The 20,122-nt window shown below is 41.9% G+C and overlaps 1 protein-coding gene across 2 annotated transcripts in view; it reads left to right on the top strand.

Annotated features, from left to right (window-relative positions):
• The first annotated feature begins 9,228 nt into the window (after positions 1 to 9,228).
• Positions 9,229 to 20,122, top strand: part of LOC126248818 (OTU domain-containing protein 5) — a 99,902-nt gene continuing 89,008 nt past the window's right edge. For both annotated transcript variants that reach the window (XM_049950230.1, XM_049950229.1), the window contains exon 1: positions 9,229 to 9,480. In XM_049950230.1, coding sequence (XP_049806187.1) covers positions 9,358 to 9,480 — 123 coding nt within the window. In that variant the 5' untranslated portion in view covers positions 9,229 to 9,357. The remainder of the gene's footprint in view (positions 9,481 to 20,122) is intronic.

Below are 20,122 nucleotides of genomic sequence, written 5' to 3'. Positions count from 1 at the left end.
GTATGTCATCCTGAACGGGCTAACTTCAACAGAAACAAGAGTAACTTCAGGTGTGCCCCAGGGCAGCGTAATAGGTCCTCTGCTTTTTACGATTTACATGAACGATCTGGTTGATGGTATTGACAGCGGCATTAGACTGTTTGCCGATGATGCTGTAGTGTACAGGAAAGTAGTATCACACGAAAGTTGTGAACAAATCAATGAGGATTTGCAGAAAATAAATGCGTGGTGTAATGACTGGCAGCTATCTCTCAATATTTGTAAGTGTAACCTACTGCGTATAACAAGGCGAAAATCCCCATTAATGTATGAGTACAAAATAAATGATAGGTCTTTGGAAGCGGTAACATCAGTCTAGTACCTGAGTGTGACTATTCGAAATGATCTCAAATGGAATGATCAGATTACACAAGTAACGGGTAAGGCGAACTCTAGATTGCGGTTTATTGGTAGAATCCTGAAGCGATGCAGTCGTTCAACAAAGGAAATAGCTTACAATACGTTAGTTCGTCCAGTATTAGAGTATTGTTCGTCTGTATGGGACCCTTACCAGTTGGGTCTGATTCAAGAAATTGAGAAGGTCCAAAGAAGAGCGGCAAGATTCGTGGCTGGTACATTTAGCCATCGCGAGAGCGTTACAAATCTCATAGAAAGTTTGAAGTGGGACACACTTGCAGATAGACGACGCGCTAAACAGAAGGGGCTGCTCACTAAATTCCGGAATCCAATCTTCACCGAGAATGTAGAGCATATATTATTACCACCAACTGTCAAATTGCGTAATGATCATGATTCAAAGATAAGGGAAATAAGAGCTCGTACTGAGGCGTTCAGACAGTCGTTTTTCCCTCGTGCGATCCGCGAGTGTGACAGAGGGGGGTGGGGGGAAATATGACTCTGCCGCGAATTGTGCTCTCCGTCACACACCGCTTGGTGGCTAGCGGAGTATATATGTAGATGTATGTAGATTTCGATCTACTTACATACACCGCAAGCCATCGTACAGTGCGTGGCAGAGGGTACCCTTTACCAAAACTAGTAGTTTCATTTCCTGTTCCACCCGCAGATAGAGCGAGGGAGAAACGACTGGCTGTATGCCTCCGTATGAGACCTAATTTCTCGTATCTTATCTTCGCGGTCCCAACGTGAAGTGCATGTTGGCGGCAGTAGGATCGTTGTGCAGTCAGCCTCAAGTGACGGTTCTCTAAGCTCTCTCAGTAGTGTTCCTCGGAATGAACGTCTTCTTCCCTCCAGGGTTCACATTTGAGCCCCCGAAGCATATTTGTAACACTTGCATGCTGATCGAACCTACCGGTAACAAATCTAGCTGTCGCATCTGAATTGTTTCGATGTCTTCTTTCAATCCGACTTGGTGCGGATCCCAGACACTCGAGCAGTACTCAAGAACAGGTCGCCCTAGCGTCCTGTATGCGGCCTCCTTTACAGATGAAACACACTTTCCTAAAATTCTCCCAAGAAACCGAAGTCAACCATTGGCCTTCGCTACCACAATCCTCATGTGCTCCTTCCATTTCATATAGCTTCGCATAGTTACGCCCAGATATTTAAACGACGTGACTGTGTCAAACAGGACACTACTAATGCTGTATCCGAACATTACGGATTAATTTTTCCTACTCATCCGCATTAACTTACATTTTACTACATTAAGAGCAAGCTGCCATTCATCACACCAACTAGAAATTTTGTCTAGGTCACCCTGTATCAACCTACAGTCACTTATCTTCGACACCTTCTTGTACGTCACAGTATCATCAGCGAGCAACCACCCTGTCTGCCAGATCATTTATGCATATAGAAAATAGCAACGCTCCTGTCACACTTCCTGGGGCACTCCTGATGTTACATCTGTCTCCAATGAACGCTCGCCGTCGAGGACAGCATACTGGGTTCTATTAAGAAGTCATAGAGCCAGTCACATATCTGGAAGCCTATTACGTATGCACTTACCTGCGTTAACAGTTTGCAGTGGAGTACCGTGCCGAATGCTTTTCAGAAATGTAGAAAGATGATATCTGCCTGTTCCCCTTCATCCATAGTTTGCAAAACAAGCAAGCCGGGTTTAGATCGAGCGATTCGAGGACATGATCTTTTCAGTCTCTTAGAAATTTATTATATTCGAACTCAGAATATGCTGTAGCATTCTCCAGCATATTGGTCTGTAATTTTGCGGGTCTGTTCTTTTACCCTTCTTATACACAGGTGTCACTTGCGCTATTTTCCAGTCGCTTGGCTCTTTGCGCTGGTCGAGAGATCCGCGATAATTGCAAACTAAGTGAGGTGCCAATGACGTAGAGTAGTCTTTGAGGGACCCAATTGGGATTCCATCCGGATCTGGCGATCTATTTGTTTTCAACTCTTTCAGTTGTTTCTCTATGCCAGGGGTGGTTATTACTATATAATCCATATGGAACTCTGTGCGATGGTCAATCGACGATACATTTGTACGATTCTACTGCGTGAACGATTTCTTAAATGTGAAATTTAAAAATTCGGTCTTCCTTTCGCTGTCTTCTATTGCCAAACCAGACTGGTCAACGAGGGACTGAATGGAAGTCTTAGACCCACTTAAAGATTTTACACAGGACCAGAATTTTTTCGGGTTCTCTGTCAGATCTTTACCCAAGATATGATGGTGGTAGCCGTTGTATACTTCGCGCATAGATCTTTTCTCAGACGCACGAATCTTTACTAATCTTTCCCTGTCGTCATTTGCGCGTCCTCTTTTGAATCGAGACTGCAACAGCCTTTGCCTCTTCGTCATTTCCCGAATTTCTTTATTAAACCGCGGTGGGTCTTATCCGTCCTTAATCCACTTACTAGGAACATACTTTTCCAGAACACGATTTACAGTCTGGTTCAACTTTGCCCATAATTCCTCTATGGCCATCATTCTGGAACTAACAACAGCTTATCTGCACTTTCTAGCAGAAAGACTCTCCTAGCCCTCTTGACTGATTTATCAACTTTCGCAACCATAGTCGTTATGATGACATCATGATCACTAATCCCCGTCTCCACACTGACGTCGTCGGTAAGGTCCGGCCTGCTTGTTGCTACAAGATCCAAGACACTTCCATTGCGTGTTGGCTGCCAAACTAGCTGCTCAAGACTGTTTTCGGAAAACGTGTTCAAAAGTAACTCACAAGACTGTCTATTTGTATTCTCTGCAACGAATCCATACACGCCCCAGTCTATACTCGGCAGGTTAAAGTCAATACCAACTAGTGTTGTATGATATGGGTATTTATGCACAACTGACCATAGACTTTCTTTGAACGACTCTAGAACTGTCACAGCGGAATCGGGTGGTCGGCAAAAAATTCAACAATTAATTTGGCTTCACCTAGACCTGTTATGCGCGACCATATAACTTCACTGTCACTCAATTTCAACCTCAGTAGGAACAATATTTTTGTCGATTGCAATGAACAGTCCTCCTCCTAGGCGTCTAATCTGTCTTTCCGGGCCAGCCGGTGTGGCCGAGCGGTTCTAGGCGCTACGGTCGCTGGTTCGAATCCTGCCTCAGGCATGGATGTGTGTGATGTCCTTAGGTTAGTTAGGTTTAAGTAGTTCTAAGTTCTAGGGGACTGATGACCTCAGAAGTCAAGTCCCATAGTGATCAGAGCCATTTGAACCATTTTTGTCTTTCCGGTAAACATTCCAAGAGTCCCTAAATACACTCCTGGAAATTGAAATAAGAACACCGTGAATTCATTGTCCCAGGAAGGGGAAACTTTATTGACACATTCCTGGGGTCAGATACATCACATGATCACACTGACAGAACCACAGGCACATAGACACAGGCAACAGAGCATGCACAATGTCGGCACTAGTACAGTGTATATCCACCTTTCGCAGCAATGCAGGCTGCTATTCTCCCATGGAGACGATCGTAGAGATGCTGGATGTAGTCCTGTGGAACGGCTTGCCATGCCATTTCCACCTGGCGCCTCAGTTGGACCAGCGTTCGTGCTGGACGTGCAGACCGCGTGAGACGACGCTTCATCCAGTCCCAAACATGCTCAATGGGGGACAGATCCGGAGATCTTGCTGGCCAGGATAGTTGACTTACACCTTCTAGAGCACGTTGGGTGGCACGGGATACATGCGGACGTGCATTGTCCTGTTGGAACAGCAAGTTCCCTTGCCGGTCTAGGAATGGTAGAACGATGGGTTCGATGACGGTTTGGATGTACCGTGCACTATTCAGTGTTCCCTCGACGATCACCAGTGGTGTACGGCCAGTGTAGGAGATCGCTCCCCACACCATGATGCCGGGTGTTGGCCCTGTGTGCCTCGGTCGTATGCAGTCCTGATTGTGGCGCTCACCTGCACGGCGCCAAACACGCATACGACCATCATTGGCACCAAGGCAGAAGCGACTCTCATCGCTGAAGACGACACGTCTCCATTCGTCCCTCCATTCACGCCTGTCGCGACACCACTGGAGGCGGGCTGCACGATGTTGGGGCGTGAGCGGAAGACGGCCTAACGGTGTGCGGGACCGTAGCCCAGCTTCATGGAGACGGTTGCGAATGGTCCTCGCCGATACCCCAGGAGCAACAGTGTCCCTAATTTGCTGGGAAGTGGCGGTGCGGTCCCCTACGGCACTGCGTAGGATCCTACGGTCTTGGCGTGCATCCGTGCGTCGCTGCGGTCCGGTCCCAGGTCGACGGGCACGTGCACCTTCCGCCGACCACTGGCGACAACATCGATGTACTGTGGAGATCTCACGCCCCCACGTGTTGAGCAATTCGGCGGTACGTCCACCCGGCCTCCCGCATGCCCACTATACGCCCTCGCTCAAAGTCCGTCAACTGCACATACGGTTCACGTCCACGCTGTCGCGGCATGCTACCAGTGTTAAAGACTGCGATGGAGCTCCGTATGCCACGGCAAACTGGCTGACACTGACGGCGGCGGTGCACAAATGCTGCGCAGCTAGCGCCATTCGACGGCCAACACCGCGGTTCCTGGTGTGTCCGCTGTGCCGTGCGTGTGATCATTGCTTGTACAGCCCTCTCGCAGTGTCCGGAGCAAGTATGGTGGGTCTGACACACCGGTGTCAATGTGTTCTTTTTTCCATTTCCAGGAGTGTATCTTGGAGAATTTTACTTCTGGTTTTAGCCAGCTCTCAGTCCCAAGAATAATTTGAGGTTGAGAACTTTCCTGGAGGGCACTAAATTCTGAAACTTTGTTACGAATACTTCGACAATTTAGTGATAAAATTTTGACAGTTGAACTGTCTTTACTCTGAACGCGTTCTGATTTCCCTATAGGCCTATCGACTGGCGAGTGTTCTTGAGAGTACCTCAAACTACCGCCTAGCCAAAAAAAGCCCCTTTGTGCACTCACAGGTACCTTGCTACACGAGTAGCTGCTTCCTTTGTGGTGTAGTGCACCCCAGACCTATCAAGGGGGGTCCTACAAATCCTCACCCGATAACTCAGGTCTAGAAATCTGACTGCGACTAAATTGCCATTTAAATACAGCGCCTTCGGCGTTTCTCCATCTTGCCCCTCCTCACGTCCAGACAGCGGTGGGGGAAATGCACAGCGAGGCTGAGCTCTATGGTAGTCTTGGTCACCACTGCTCCAGAATCTAGATCACTAAATGATCTAGATTCTGGAGCAGTGGTGACCATAAGGATGATTCTGTGGTGACGTTAAAAACTTTCAGTGATGATGAAGAAGGGTAAATATATCAATATGAGGCATAGAACCCTCATCCGGGAACGACCGACTCGAAAGTTATGAGAGAAAATTTAATTGTTCTAATTCCTCTAACAGCGGAATGCTTGTGTAGTGGCACTTTCGTTGCTGAGACTGCATGGTAGGCAACTTTCCTGGGTGGCAGTACGAATCAAAATAAGAAAAAAATGTCCAGTAAATATGGGCTCTAAAATGCTTACGTCGAGAGCTATGGACACTTGTTCAGTAGAAGAGATATGTTTCACAATGGCAGATGAACAAGTGCTGGTTGGTTCAAATGGCTCTGAGCACTATGGGACTTAACTGCTGAGGTCATCAGTCCCCTAGAATTTAGAACTACTTAAACCTAACTAACCTAAGGACATCACGCACATCCATGCCCGAGGCAGGATTCGAACCTGCGTCAGTAGCGGTCTCGCGGTTACAGACGAAAAAGTGCTCATAGCTGCTAAGGTATGCATCTTAGAGCCGATTTTTACTAGACAGATTTTTCTTGTTTAGTTCGTACTACCACTTCTGGCAATTGCCTAGCGTACTATCTTAGCAACAGCAGTGCCGGTAGATGTATTCCACTGTCAGAAGTATGGAAACGATTTTAACTCTCAACTTTTCACTTAGTCGTTTCTGGACCAGGGCCCTTTACCTCAAATTGAGACATTTACCATTCTCCAACATACCTGAAAGTCTGTAATATCATCACGGATTAACCCTATATATTGTAAAGAGCAAGATATTAAAACTCCTTTGGGGTTGCAAAAAAATGGTTCAAATGGCTCTGAGCACTATGGGACTCAACTGCTGAGGTCATCAGTCCCCTAGAACTTAGAACTACTTAAACCTAACTAACCTAGGGACATCGCACACATCCATTCCCGAGGCAGGATTCGAACCTGCGACCGTAGCGGTCTCGCGGCTCCAGACTGTAGCGCCTAGAACCGCACGGCCATTCCGGCCGGCTTTGGGGTTGCAGAAACAGTTTCTATATCTGTTGATTTCTCGTGTTAACAACGACATATTGAGTTCTACAATCTAGAAAGTCAAGAAACCAGTAACGTATCTAATCCGAATATTTGACATACTTGTATATTGTTCACTAAACGACATACCTGGATTGTATTGAATGCCTTCCAGAATTCTAGCAACTCGTCATCGGCTTGGGCGTCGTTGCCTGCGACGCTCTGAAACTCATCGACGAACAGGGAGAGCTGTGTTCGGTAAGATATCTGTTTTAGAAATCCGTGTTGATTTTTATGGAGAAGATTTTCATTTTTCAAAAAAGTCGTAATGCATGAGCATTAAAGACGTTCCACAATTCTGCAACACGTTGACATAAGCGATATAGGCCTATAATTATGTGTATTTGTCTAGTGACACTTCTTGAAAATGGGGAAGATATGAACTTTTTTTCTAACGGCTTGGTACTTGGCGTTGCTTCAACGGCCTACGATAAACTGCTGTCTCGAGCAGGGAAAGTTCTTTTGCATAATCTGGGTAGAATCTTACAAGTATCCAGATGCCTTTCTTCTGTTAAGTAATGTTAGTCGATTTTATATTCCGTGATCGCCTACCTCTATAGCTGTTATTTCTCCATTTGTGCCACAATTGAAAGCAAGAACCGTATTACGATCTTCCTCAGTAAAACAATTACTGAAGATTGAATTCAATATTTCTGCCTTCTCTCTGACATTATTCGTTCTGGTTCCTGTATGGTCACTGAGCGACTGAATAATTGACCGCTAAAGCTTACTGACTTTACGTTAAACCCTAACTTCTTAAGACTTCTGATCATTTAGGTTGGCAAAATTTTACTTTCCGATTCATTGATCGCTTCCTGTATTTTTCTTCTTCCTCTCATTTTGGCTTCGTTAGATTTCGTTTGTCAACAAGATTTTGACTTCACTTAAGTCTATGAACACGCTGTCTTTGCTTTCGTGACAACTTTCTAACAAGGCTATTGAATCACTTTGGGACTCCATACCACTGACAACAATGCTCAGCATATAAGGCGTATTGTATAATCTTTCCAATAATATCCATATGTGTTCCACATCTTCGTTCGCAGAGTTGAATATTTGATTTTGGCTACTCAGATACTCTGCAATTTGCTAAGTAAAAGTTAGCTTTCTCCACATTCCTGGTAGCAGTTGTAGTCATTGATCCGGTAACATCATTTTCTACGTTAATTGAATTAAAAAGTCTGGGTACGTTATTTACTGGGAAGTGTAAGACGCCAGTAAATACTTGTCGGGGAAAAACTTTGACAGCAATTATAACTGAAGCCTTGTCTCTAGAACCAGTTTCAATCGCACGACACTGCCAACGTATAGTTCGAAAACTGAAGTCTCTCCAGATTTTAACTGCATGGTCAGAAAACGTAACTCACGAAATTCTCTCAAGTTTTTGTGAAGCTTTATGCGACTACAACTCCTGTAGCAGGTGATCTGTAGAGGCATTTGATTGCCACGTTTGGCCTTTTGATGCTTACCTTCATTTAAGATGAAATGGAATTTAATATGTAAAGTTTCGAGTGCTAGTTATTAGAAAATGTGAAAGACTTTTAATCGATTTTCTCATGGGAATGAAAAAAGCGGAAGCTACTGAAATCGGTGGCTACACTGTGGAATCTACACTTTACAAATATGACGAAAGCACGGCGTGAAGAAAATGTATTAAAATTGAAATATGTGAAATAGAAACTAGAGCATAGCACCGTGACGCTTTGAACTCCGTAGTCTACTGCTACAACAATTGGCATATTTTAATGTGTATAACTTTTCCGCAAACGAAAGCAAAAGGTGACGTAAGATCTTTTACTCTTTTACAAATCTTTAACATATTGCAGCGTGTCAGCAACTGTGAAATGTACAACAATTAAACAATTTTTTCAGCCTTTTTTCTTTTACTCTTTATACTTTCCCGCAGCTGAAAAAGAACTGTGACGCAACAGCTTTTAGTGCTTATATCTTTCCCGCAGGCGAAAGGGAAAAGCGGAAGCTACTGAAATCGGTGGCTACACTGTGGAATTTACACTTTACAAATATGACGAAAGCACGGCGTAAAGAAAAGGTATTAAAATTAAAATATGTGAAATAGAAAACTAGAGCATAGCACCGTGGCGCTTTGAACTCTGTATTCTACTGTTACAACAATTGGCATATTTTAATGTGTATATCTTTTCCGTAAACGAAAGCAAAAGGTGACATAAGATCTTTTACTGTTTATATCTTTCCCGCAGGTGAAAAAGAACTGTGACGCAACAGCTTTTAGTGCTTATATCTTTCCCGCAGGCGAAAGGGAACTAAGACAGAGCGCCTTTTACTGTAGATATCTTTTCCGAAGCTAAATAAAATTTTGTTGGGACATTTTTAGACGACAGACGGGCGTGGCCACTAGGATATTCTCTGGTCAATGTGTTTCAGAGAAGGAAACCATGTGACGTGGAGTGACTCAACAGTGCTGCTCTCTGGTGGAGGGGAGGTAGAGTTATTAATGTGTTTGGCGTAGTGTGTGTTGGTGTGCGTGACCGAGTGAGGGCTGTTGTGGTTATTGAACTGGTGCTACGTGGGGTACATGACGGATTCTTGATTTAGTATCCAGAGAAGATTCAGTCTCTGTAAATATGACTATTTTATCCAAGAAGAAGTCCAGTGGGCCAGGAAAATCGGAAGATCAAAATGACTCGGGGAACCATCATGGAGGAACTCATTCTCTTTCACTGGCGTCGATACAGAGCCATTCTCAGGTGAGATGCAATGGCTTTATTTTAAATAATGGTTCACACGTAGAGACAGCAAGAAATCAGTTTCTACAGCTTCGCATGAAGTTACTTGATAGACTTGTTTTTCCCCTTTTCCGATGATGTGCAAGTGGATCGTATTGCGTATAGACAAAACTTGGACAAACTGCCCGAGAAATACGTCATATATTCCGACGCACTTGTTACGAGGCAGTAGCTTGTTTTTCTAACTTTGTTTCCTCAACAAGGTTTTGAAAAGTTAGGTATGTTTATTGCTTGACTGACGAGATTGGTAATAATAGTTGTATATCCTGATAACATCGCTGTTGTGCGTATTAGTTGACACAGTTAGCGTAAGAGTCAAGGCAAAGATTTTAATATAAAGCACATTTTGCTGCACAAGCGCTTGGATGCTGTTGCACCAACAGTTAGCTGTAGGTACAAACAGTACACTGAAAATCGTAACCTGAAAATACTGTGCCTCTCTTTTCCTCCATAATCTTTGTAATTTTGTGTCGTGTAATAACCACAGTTAGTTTGATTTTTGTTTTCCATCAGTTTACATTGTAATTGCTTCAGTATCTCTTGTTGATAGTCATTAAACAATTCCAAACACTAGTATTTGCTTTATGAGTGACATTACTATTTGATTGCTACCTCCCTAGATTTACTGTTCGTCAAAACAAAGTTAATCCTTCCCCCCTCCCCCGTTCTCTCCTAGTTCGTTTTCGTAATAATAAAGATATGGCCATTGTAATAAGATTTTGTTCAAAATTGACGTGTGAAGCAGTCGGGGGTCAGTGAATTCTAAATTCATCTTAATGTTTTGCTGTTCTGCTATCTAAGGTGATATTAGCTTCAGTTGAGTGACGGGGCTGAGCTTATTAACAGTTAATATTATTTGCTTGCAGTTCATTAAACTTTTGTAGTTTGTGTCCCAATAAATTTCGAAATTCATGGTATATGGTCGCGAGAAAAGTTTCTTCTGTCTTGTATTGTGTAGTTCTTTTCAGCCTGCACATCTAATTTATGCTTTTTGTAGAGTTTTTGAAAAGCAGATTGTATCAAAGTTGTGTATATGTTATTAGCATGTAATATTTATATCTGTTGTTCTCTGCAGTGTTTGCTTTTGGCTTTTATTGTGGTACTTAACCTTTTTGCTGTAAACAACACACATTCTGTGTGTGGCTGAATTTTGAAAATGTTGATTACTCATTCCAGTCATCTGTTATCCTTAGGTAATGAATGCCATAATTTGATAACTTTTTACCAATATTTAGTTTTCTTGTTTCTTTGCGTCTCTTTCTTTGCCGAGTTAATTATTGCCTTTTTTCTGAAATTCCATGATTGTATCTTAAATAACGTCCCTGTCATCCATAGTTTTATAGTGAAACAGCTGATTATTTGTTCCAGCCATCTTTGTATTTTGGTTATATGGAGGTGTTACGTTGTATTACTTGCGTACGTCTTGAATATTTTTTATGTCCATAGGCATTGAATAAATGAAAGTAACTTGAGGGTGGGGCCATTTATTTATTTGACCCCTTAGGTGACTGATGCATCGCTAGTTTCTTCAAGTGTAAACAAATACGGGAAACGTTGAATTAATGGGCGCGTATGACCCTAGTTGTTTTTGCGCCCTGAAACAAAAACTTGAATTAGTAGCTTTGCTGACTATCCGAAGAAATCCGGCTGCTACTATAAACTCGTCGAAATGGCGAAGCTGTTGCGTTGGTGATAACAGGAGACGATTTCGTCAGTGGCATTTGCTACGCAAGCTAGCGTGTGCATCACGTCTGTTCAGACAAAGAAAAATCTTAGTAACAGTGGAAGTGTTAGATAACTGTTGCTGTTCACTGTTCCTGAAAGTGATTATAGTGAAAGAAACTTGAACATGAGTACATTCGAAGAGGATAAACAATGTTAAAAGCTTAGAGATGAAAGTCATTGTTCTTACTGAAAACAATAAATGCATGCAGATGTTACAGATTTTATTAGTTGGCCTGTGATTAAGAAGAGTAGTGAACGCATTAGAGAAAACCAAGTAAATTAGCAAGTAGGGTTAGTAAACACACTTTGTTCTCGAAGAGAAACTTCTTTGTGTGAGATATAACGATGTGATGAGTACAAGTAAGAATATTTTTGATTTGCGTGAATGGAATCCAAGGCTACGTGGAAGTTAAAAAGTGTAAACACGCGATCTGTCAATGAAACTGACGAATCACGAAACACGACTGTTGTGAAAAAATGCATTAGTATTGAAAGCATTTATGCAATTGCGACTTATTATGGTCGTATAGATGAATAATTTAATAATGCGATAACTTGAACTGCCTTGTTAACGAAAGCTGATAAAAACTGTCACTCAAATAACACCTCAAATTAAGAAACAATTGATACAGAATGCAAGATATCGCGTAAATACCATGTGAGACAACTTGAAACAGAATATAAATCGAGAATTGTTCACTAGTAGCACAATGGAACTATCTGACATGAAATTTGTACGACATCTGTAATGTAGCTTCATTGTCGTCGACGAATACAGGTGTTACATCGTGGCGTAGTGTGTAAGTGCTGGATTACCAATGTTGGGGTCCGGGGTTCGATACCCAGTCGTTCCTTACATTTTTTTTTGGCCAATCATTTGTTTTTTATCACCTCAGGTAATTAAAAAGTATGAAAAATAAGCTGTACCATTGTTCGGAGTGCACGTTAAACTTTGTGCCCCTTTATAATTCGCTGGTAAGTCATTTCGAAAGTATGAAGTCAAGGTCAAACCAGCAATAGGGAGTGTCTTGTAAGGCATCCTATCTTTCTAGCCAAACTTCGGGTTGAGGAAAGCTTTACCAGTTAACGACAGAAAACCTCGTTTCTTATTTCGCTGGAACAAAACATGTGTTGTAATTAGCTTGTTCTGTCTGAAAGGAGGCAAAAAGACCCACTAGTATTAACTAGGCTATGTGATTTTCAGACCACATATCAGAAGTACTGGGGTTAAACTTTTTTCCTCTATGGATTTATTTCTTGGCTGAATATCTGGCAATAAGGTATTTCGTGTATACGGAAAAAAATGGTGCGTCTGTGCTTCAATCTGTGTATTACCCTTTTTTTTTTTGTTCTAGTGATCATTTGCACGCTTTCTTCCGAAGTCATTTGGAAAGATTCTGTATAGTGTATGATGCAGAACTGGCTGGCAAAGCTATTCTCAGGTTAAAGGCAACGGCAGAGCGCTTGTAAAACATCGCCGTGCCGAAACGGTGTTTGGCGGTATCATTACTGAATTGTTTATGCCAAAAAGCTTATCGTTGGTAGTATAACCAATATAATAAATAGTTTTAATGGATGTTTGCCAAGTTTAAACTCTTCTTCGTACATCACAGTGCGCTTTCCAAATACTGCCGATGTCTCACACACTGCCGGGTGTACTGGCTATTCAATTAACAGAGGCTTGTACAGTGCGTTTCCAGAGGAAACCGGCATGCTGATTAGGGGTTAGGTGATACCAAGTGTCATTCAGAGTGGGAATCGTCGTGTTAACATGTGCCCTGTTGTCACATGTGCTCTGTTGTCAACACAGTTTTTTCAGGTCGAGAAAAATGAGTACTGAGCTGATGATGGTGACGTGTGTTTATTGGAAATGTCGTTTCACAGCACATTCGAAAGTGCCACCACAAATTACAGACCGTTTTGCTATACCTTTTGATCAATGCTATATGTTAATTGGTGTTGGTGTAACTTTAATGTGTACCCAATTGTTTAGAACGTGAGTAAAATGCATTGAGGTTTGCGAAGGGACATTTGAACACGAGCTATTATAAGAAATTTACAGATTTACAATAAATCACAAGTTGTTACAGTTACCAGTCTGAAGCTGTATTCAAGACTTGTTCTCCCTCTACAATTTTACCTGCCCCACCCCCCCCCCCCCCCTCTCCCGCCTCGGCGCCCGCCACCCTTATTCTTATACATTCGCTCCAATACGTTATTAAATTTGTCCACAGTATCTCTGGCTGCCTCTGTGCTGTCAAGCCCACTCATCGTTTAGCCAAGTTGTACTATAAAACTCTTCTCTTCAGTACCTCTTTATTAGATACTCCATCTACCCATCTACCCATCTAACCTAAAGCATTGTTCTGCAGAACCGCTTTTCAAAGCTGCTATCCTCTTCTTGTGTGTAATGTGTATCGTCCATGTTTCACCTCCATGAAGGTGACACTGAAAATAATGACTTTCGGAAAAATTTCCGGAATTTAGTTTCAAACTGCAGAATTGTATCAAAATATTCACGAGATTTAGAACATCATAGTACTTTAAAAAGTATGGCTCTTTTCCCATCCAGCGAGGTGATAGAGCGGTTAGTCCCCTGTACTTGCATTCGGGAGGACTGAGGTTCAAACATTCGACGGGCCATCGAGACTTACGCTTTCAGTGTTCTAAATTCGAATGTCGCGCTGGTTCATTCGAAAACGTCGTGGTCAGTTTCTGTCCCATCCTTGCTTAATTCGAGCTTCGACTGTTCTCTACCAACATGGTCGTCAGCAGGAGTGTATCCACCCTACAGTAGACCAGTATCTAAAGCCACAGTGTTCACGTTGTTCAGATCTTAACCATGAACTGTTTTGATCGCAATTTTAAACATGACTGTGAGACAGCAACCGTACAAGAATATGATGGGTATAAAACAGCCAACCGGAAGGAACAAAATTTTACTTATACGAGGTTTCGACACATACTATAGATGTCTTCATCAGTAAATCCTCAGTTTCCTAATTGACGAACAAATTTAAGAGATATACTGTACTCGCTACGTAAAATACTTCATTGAGAAGTTAATATTAAAAACATTGGAATTGACGTAAAGCTAGTAATTGCGAGTAAAAGTATAGCCACATGGAGGAGCACAGCACGGTCTGTTACAGGTAAGTCACTGGAAGTGACATCAGACTCGCTTCGCGCGTCTAGTACTAATAAGAAAATAGCGTAAAAGACACCAGCTTCAGTCCCAGAAAATATTCTGGAAGTATTGAAAGTGTGGACATATCTTGTTTGAAGCATTTGCTCTTGGTTGTTGTCTGTTCCACGGCATTGTTTCTGTGCTTGTGAAATCCTTAGATTTCGAATGTGATTATACACAAAACTAAAATTTTACACGCAAATGACCTTGATGACTGACAGATCAGGCGTATCTTTTTCAGTAACCCCCTCGTCTAGTACAGCAACTTAAAATTGATAACCAGAAACTTTGCAGATTAAAGGTGCCATACTTAAAATTTCGGTGGATTTTGTTAGTTGTGGTCCTACGAGTGATTGTTCCTGATGGTGCAGGGTACAACTCTGACATTCAAAGTGAAATGTTTGAAGCAGACTTGACATCACACGTTGGCTTCGTTACATGACACTATATCCCATAGTGATGTTGACAGAACTTATAGGGGGATGCTTGCATGAAGCCGTTGTTGCCACAAATTTGTGTACACGTAGGCGGTACAGCAGTTCCACTACCTGTGTCATATATATCTTGTGTAAGGATCATCGAATAAGACTCATTTACCCCAAACACTCTACGCGAGCACAATAGGACAGGGTGACTGATATTGGCAATGAAGTATCCTCTGCCATTCAGTGCACCTAGAGATGAGCAAACTCATTCTTATGTGGGAAGCAGTTCACTGGTAATCCTTCCTTTTTGGGAACCCTTCATCGTTACCCCTTCGCCGTACCTTTTCTATTTAATTGTGCATTCTATGTGGATTTTAGATAAATTTCCAAAACATACCAAGTACGCGCAAGAATTATTTCTGCACGATACATTCGTTGACTGCCTTGCGCAGAGTGTTTACTTCTATTTCCTTAGCTGAATGCGTCCTTAGAAAAAATCATACTTGTCGGGCCAGTGACCGCAGGCTCTACGGAAGATGGAACTGTTTACGACGCAGCGCGCATCACCCCACTTGTCATTCACTTTCGAGAGGAGAACATAATCGTAGCAAGTACAATGTCCTCGTTTTCGCTTCGTTTAAAGAAAATGATGTAAACGTACATGAGCATTACTAGCACGAAATAACTGCAAGTAATCTATGATCTGTGAAACCAACAGAATACTATTCATTCACGATATGCGTTTGCGTAAATGAAGTATGCATCCAAGTGCCATATCGCATGTGTGGGGAGCGAAAATTTGTTTGGAAAAATCGTAACTTTCGACACTGTAGCTGAGAAACTATGTATTATAATTAGCAGCTTTGCATCATTAAAGGGGCAGTTGTATGAAAATACCAGGAAATCGTCGGAACTTCGGAAAGTGAAAAGAAACAAGATTATTTTTTTCACAACCTTAAACTCATAGAACACATCAGTGCTTTGAAGATATTTACAATGGAAAACATAACCAACTTTTGTTCGGTTATCGGGTGAGTGGAACCCCTTGGTTCATGCACGGAATCAGTCGTCAGGTGTTTGGGAAGGAACGTCTGAGCCAACACAGGCAACCATTAACAGACGAGAGTGAAACGAATACGAAATTCAACGATTCATTAAATATGTATTAGTGTACTTAAAATACAAATTTTACACACAAATGTATTTAAAAATAAAAGAAAATTAAAGTTCACTTCTAGTTCAATGCTGATAATTTTATGCATATTTCGATCATTTTACTTAGTACGGAAAAGAGCAGGAGAATGTATATGAAACTCGCACAGAATGACTTTTTAATTAAATCATTAGTTTCTGTCGAAACACCTTAAAATACGACCACTTTCGGTGGTGCCTGTGTTTTGATTGAAAACGTTTTGGAAAAAGAACTCCTGTGTTTAACTTGCAGGCATAAGATACATGAGGATAGTTTTTTAATCAACTGCGAACTGTCGTCTCGAAGAACCATCTCCTGGAGTATCTTTCCATGCTCCAAGGGGATCTATCATACAAGGTGGATGGCGAAAGCCATATTATAATATATATTGAAAAAGTTATGTTTTGTGAAGAAATTGAATTACTACTACAAGAAGAGATTGCAAGTTTCCGTATCACGATGTTAGTCGAAGCATGAACTTGTGCTGCTTCGATAGGCAAAGCACCATATTTTGATTTCAGAACTCTTTCAAAACTTTATATAAACTGAAAAATCGTTTATGGTTCCTGTCGCCTTAATCTTCTGAATCAGTGACTACACTGACCCATGAGGCAGAACCAACAGACAAAAATAAATAAGGAATCAAATAGGAATCGATCAAATCGCAAAAATTGCGACTAATGGGATGGAAAAGTTCGTCACTAATAAAAATAAAACTATCTTTAAACATATTTTGAGTGGCGAGTTCCTTTTAATACAGATTCTTCACAGCGGCGTGAAAATGAAGATGTCAACGTTCGACATCTAGTTACTGAGCAAAAGTTTTAAATTATCCGTCTGAGGCACGCGTCAAGTTCCTGGAATACTGTAACAAAACTGTTTTTCAAAAATTAAGAAGCTATACATACTTCAGGTTGTATCTGAGTATTCCGATGAGATTCCAGAGGAAAAAATATGCTTTATTGAAGAATAAGCATGTATAAACTAAAATCTGATTTTATCCTGATATTTGGCTCGCACGCTTAATAAATAATAGGTTTACAAGTGGTATTATCAAAATTAACCCGGCAGTACGGTGTTAATAATTAAGTTGAAAGTAAAAAAGTGTTTCGTTTAAAAGCTAATTGTGAACAATATTTTCTGATTCTGTTCCATTCTGTGATCTTTCAAATAGAGAGGCTCCCCTTTTCCTACTGAGCCTGAGCCGAAATCACGCACAGCCAAACTAGGACCGAGCGGTGGTGGCGGGGGGGGGGGGGGGGGGGGGGGGCGGCGCAGTAGTTAGCATTCGGGAGGACGACGGTTCAAACCCGCACCCAGCCGTCCTTATTTAAGTTTTCCGTGATTTACCTAAATCGCTTCAGGCAAATGCCGGGATGGTTCCTTTGAAACGTCACTGCTGACTTCCTTCTCTTATCCGATGGGACCAATGACCTCGCTGTTTGGTCACCCCACCTCCACCCCTTTCGCCCCCAAAATCAACCAACCAAACTAGGGGTACCACAACTAACCAACCTACCAAAAAAACTTGAAAAATAAAGAGCCCCCCTTAGTCATGTTTTATTTTTGCAGGAAATTCGAATATCTTTCTTACACTACAATTAAAAAATGCTTAAAAGTTTTCTTAAAAACGAAGCGTTAAATCAAGCAGACGCAATTAAAACCCTGCGAATAAAAAAAACTTGATTGGTGATAAGTGTGCATGTCCTATAGTTGATCATAACGACGAAGACAGAAACAATTTCTCTTTATTTTACATGAAAAATATGTATGTATTCTGGCCGTATGGGAAGTACACGAGCGGCAAGGAACAATCAATACCTTCACTGCGCCATAACAACGGCAATGTTACTGATGACGGTGCCACTAAAGCAGTGTTACGAAACGGGTTTCCGAAATTCCTTCACAAAAGACGACGCAGTAAATATTCCAGAATTCGAATCTAGGATAACTGCCAACATGAATAACTTAGCAGTAGATATCCACGGTTTAGCGATGCGACTTAAATCACTTCCAACATGAATAACTTAGCAGTAGATATCCACGGTTTAGCGATGCGACTTAAATCACTTAATAAAGGCAAGACCTCCAGTCCAGACAGTAGACCTATTAATTTCCTTTCAGCGTAGGCCTATGCCGATACAAAGCTCCATACTTAGCAATCATATACAATCCGTCACTCGTCGAAAGTATCGAAAATTGCGCAGGTCACACCAACACTCAAAGGAAATACGAGTAATCCGATGAATTACAGACCCAAATAACTGACATCTATTTGTAGTAGTATTTTGAAACGTATACTGTGTCAGAACATTGTAAATTACCTCGAATTAAACGATCTATTGACAAATCGTCAGAACAGATTCAGAAAATGTCGTTCTTGTACAACACAACTGGCTCTTTATTCTCACGAAGTAACGAGTGCTGCCATCCAGAGTGGCCGTGCGGTTCTGGGCGCTGCAGTCTGGAACCGAGCGACCGCTACGGTCGCAGGTTCGAATCCTTCCCCGGGCATGGATGTGTGTGATGTCCTTAGGTTAGTTAGGTTTAATTAGTTCTAAGTTCTAGGCGACTGATGACCTCAGAAGTTAAGTCGCATAGTGCTCAGAGCCAATAACGAGTGCTATCGACTGGGGATCTCAAATTGATTCCAAACTTTTAGATTTCCAGAAGGCTTTTTGACACCGTTTCTCATAAATGACTTCTAATCAAATTGCGTGCCTGTGGAATATAGTTTCAGTTGTGCGACTGGACTCGTGATTTCCAGTCGGAAAGCTCACAGTTCGTAGTAACTGGCCGAAACTCGTCGAGTAAAAAAGAAGTGATACCTGGCGTTCCCAAAGTGTTATAGGCCCTCTGCTGTTTCTGCTCTGCCTAAGCGTTTTAAGAAACTAACTGATCAGCCCTCTTAAATTGTTTGTGGATAATGCTGTCATTTACCGTCTCGTAAAGTCATCAGATGGTTCAAAACCGGCCGGCCGGAGTGGCTGAGAGGTTCTAGGCGCTTAAATCTGCGACCGCTGCGGTCTCAAGTTCGAATCATGCCTCGGGCATGGATGTGTTTGACGTCCTTAGGTTAGTTCGGTTTAAGTAGTTCTAAGTTCTAGGGGACTGATGACCTCAGGCGTTAAGTCCCATAGTGCTCAGAGCCATTTGAACCATTTTTGATTCAAAACCAACTGCAAAATGATTTAGACAAGATATCTGTAAGGTACGAAAAGTGACAATTGAGTGTAAATAATGAAAATTGTGAAGTCATCCGCACGAGTACTAAAAGGAATCAGCTAAATTTCGGTTACACGATAAATAACAAAAATCTAAATGCTGTGAACTCAGCTAAATACTTTGGGAGTACAATTTTGGATAACTTAAATTGGAACGATCACATAGATAATGTTGTAGGGAAAGGAAACAAATAACTGCGGTCTATCTGAAGGTGAACAGGTCTACTAAAGAAACTGTCAACACTACGTGTGTGCATATTCTTCTGGAGTAATGCAACGCGGTGTGGGGTTCGCATCAGGCAAGATTGATGGCGACCATCGAAAAAGTCCAAAGAAAGGCAGTTCGTTTTGTATTATCGCAAAATGGGGGAGAGTGCTACGGATATGGGCGAAATGGGGTGTCAATCGTTAAAACAAAGGCGTTTTTCGTTGCGGCAGCATTTTCGCACGAAATTTCAATCACCAACCTTCTCCTCCGAATGCGAATATATTTTGTTGGCGCCTACCTACATAGGGAGAAATGACCATTGTAGTAAATTAAGAGGAATTAGAGATCGCACGGAAAGATTTAAGTGCTTTTCCGCGCGCTGTTCGAGAGTGGAACCGCAGAGAAATAGTGTGAAGATGGTTCAACGAATCCTCTGCCAGACACTAATTGTAAACTTTAGTGTAGTCACGTGCATATAGATGTTAGTCAAGTAACATCTTTCATACAAAGCAATTTGCGATTAAGTAAAGAGCTCATGAAGAACACGACATTGCTGTACTAGGCATGGTCCTATTGCTTAACCTTTGATGTGACAGCCAGCCAGTTTTAAGGGGAAACTACAGTTTAACGTGCGCTCCGAAC

The sequence above is a fragment of the Schistocerca nitens genome, chromosome 3 (assembly GCF_023898315.1).
Source record: "Schistocerca nitens isolate TAMUIC-IGC-003100 chromosome 3, iqSchNite1.1, whole genome shotgun sequence".
Classification (NCBI taxonomy): Eukaryota; Metazoa; Arthropoda; class Insecta; order Orthoptera; family Acrididae; genus Schistocerca; species Schistocerca nitens.
The sequence above is the reverse complement of the archived record's forward strand: the minus strand, read 5'-3'. Positions and strand labels throughout refer to the sequence as shown.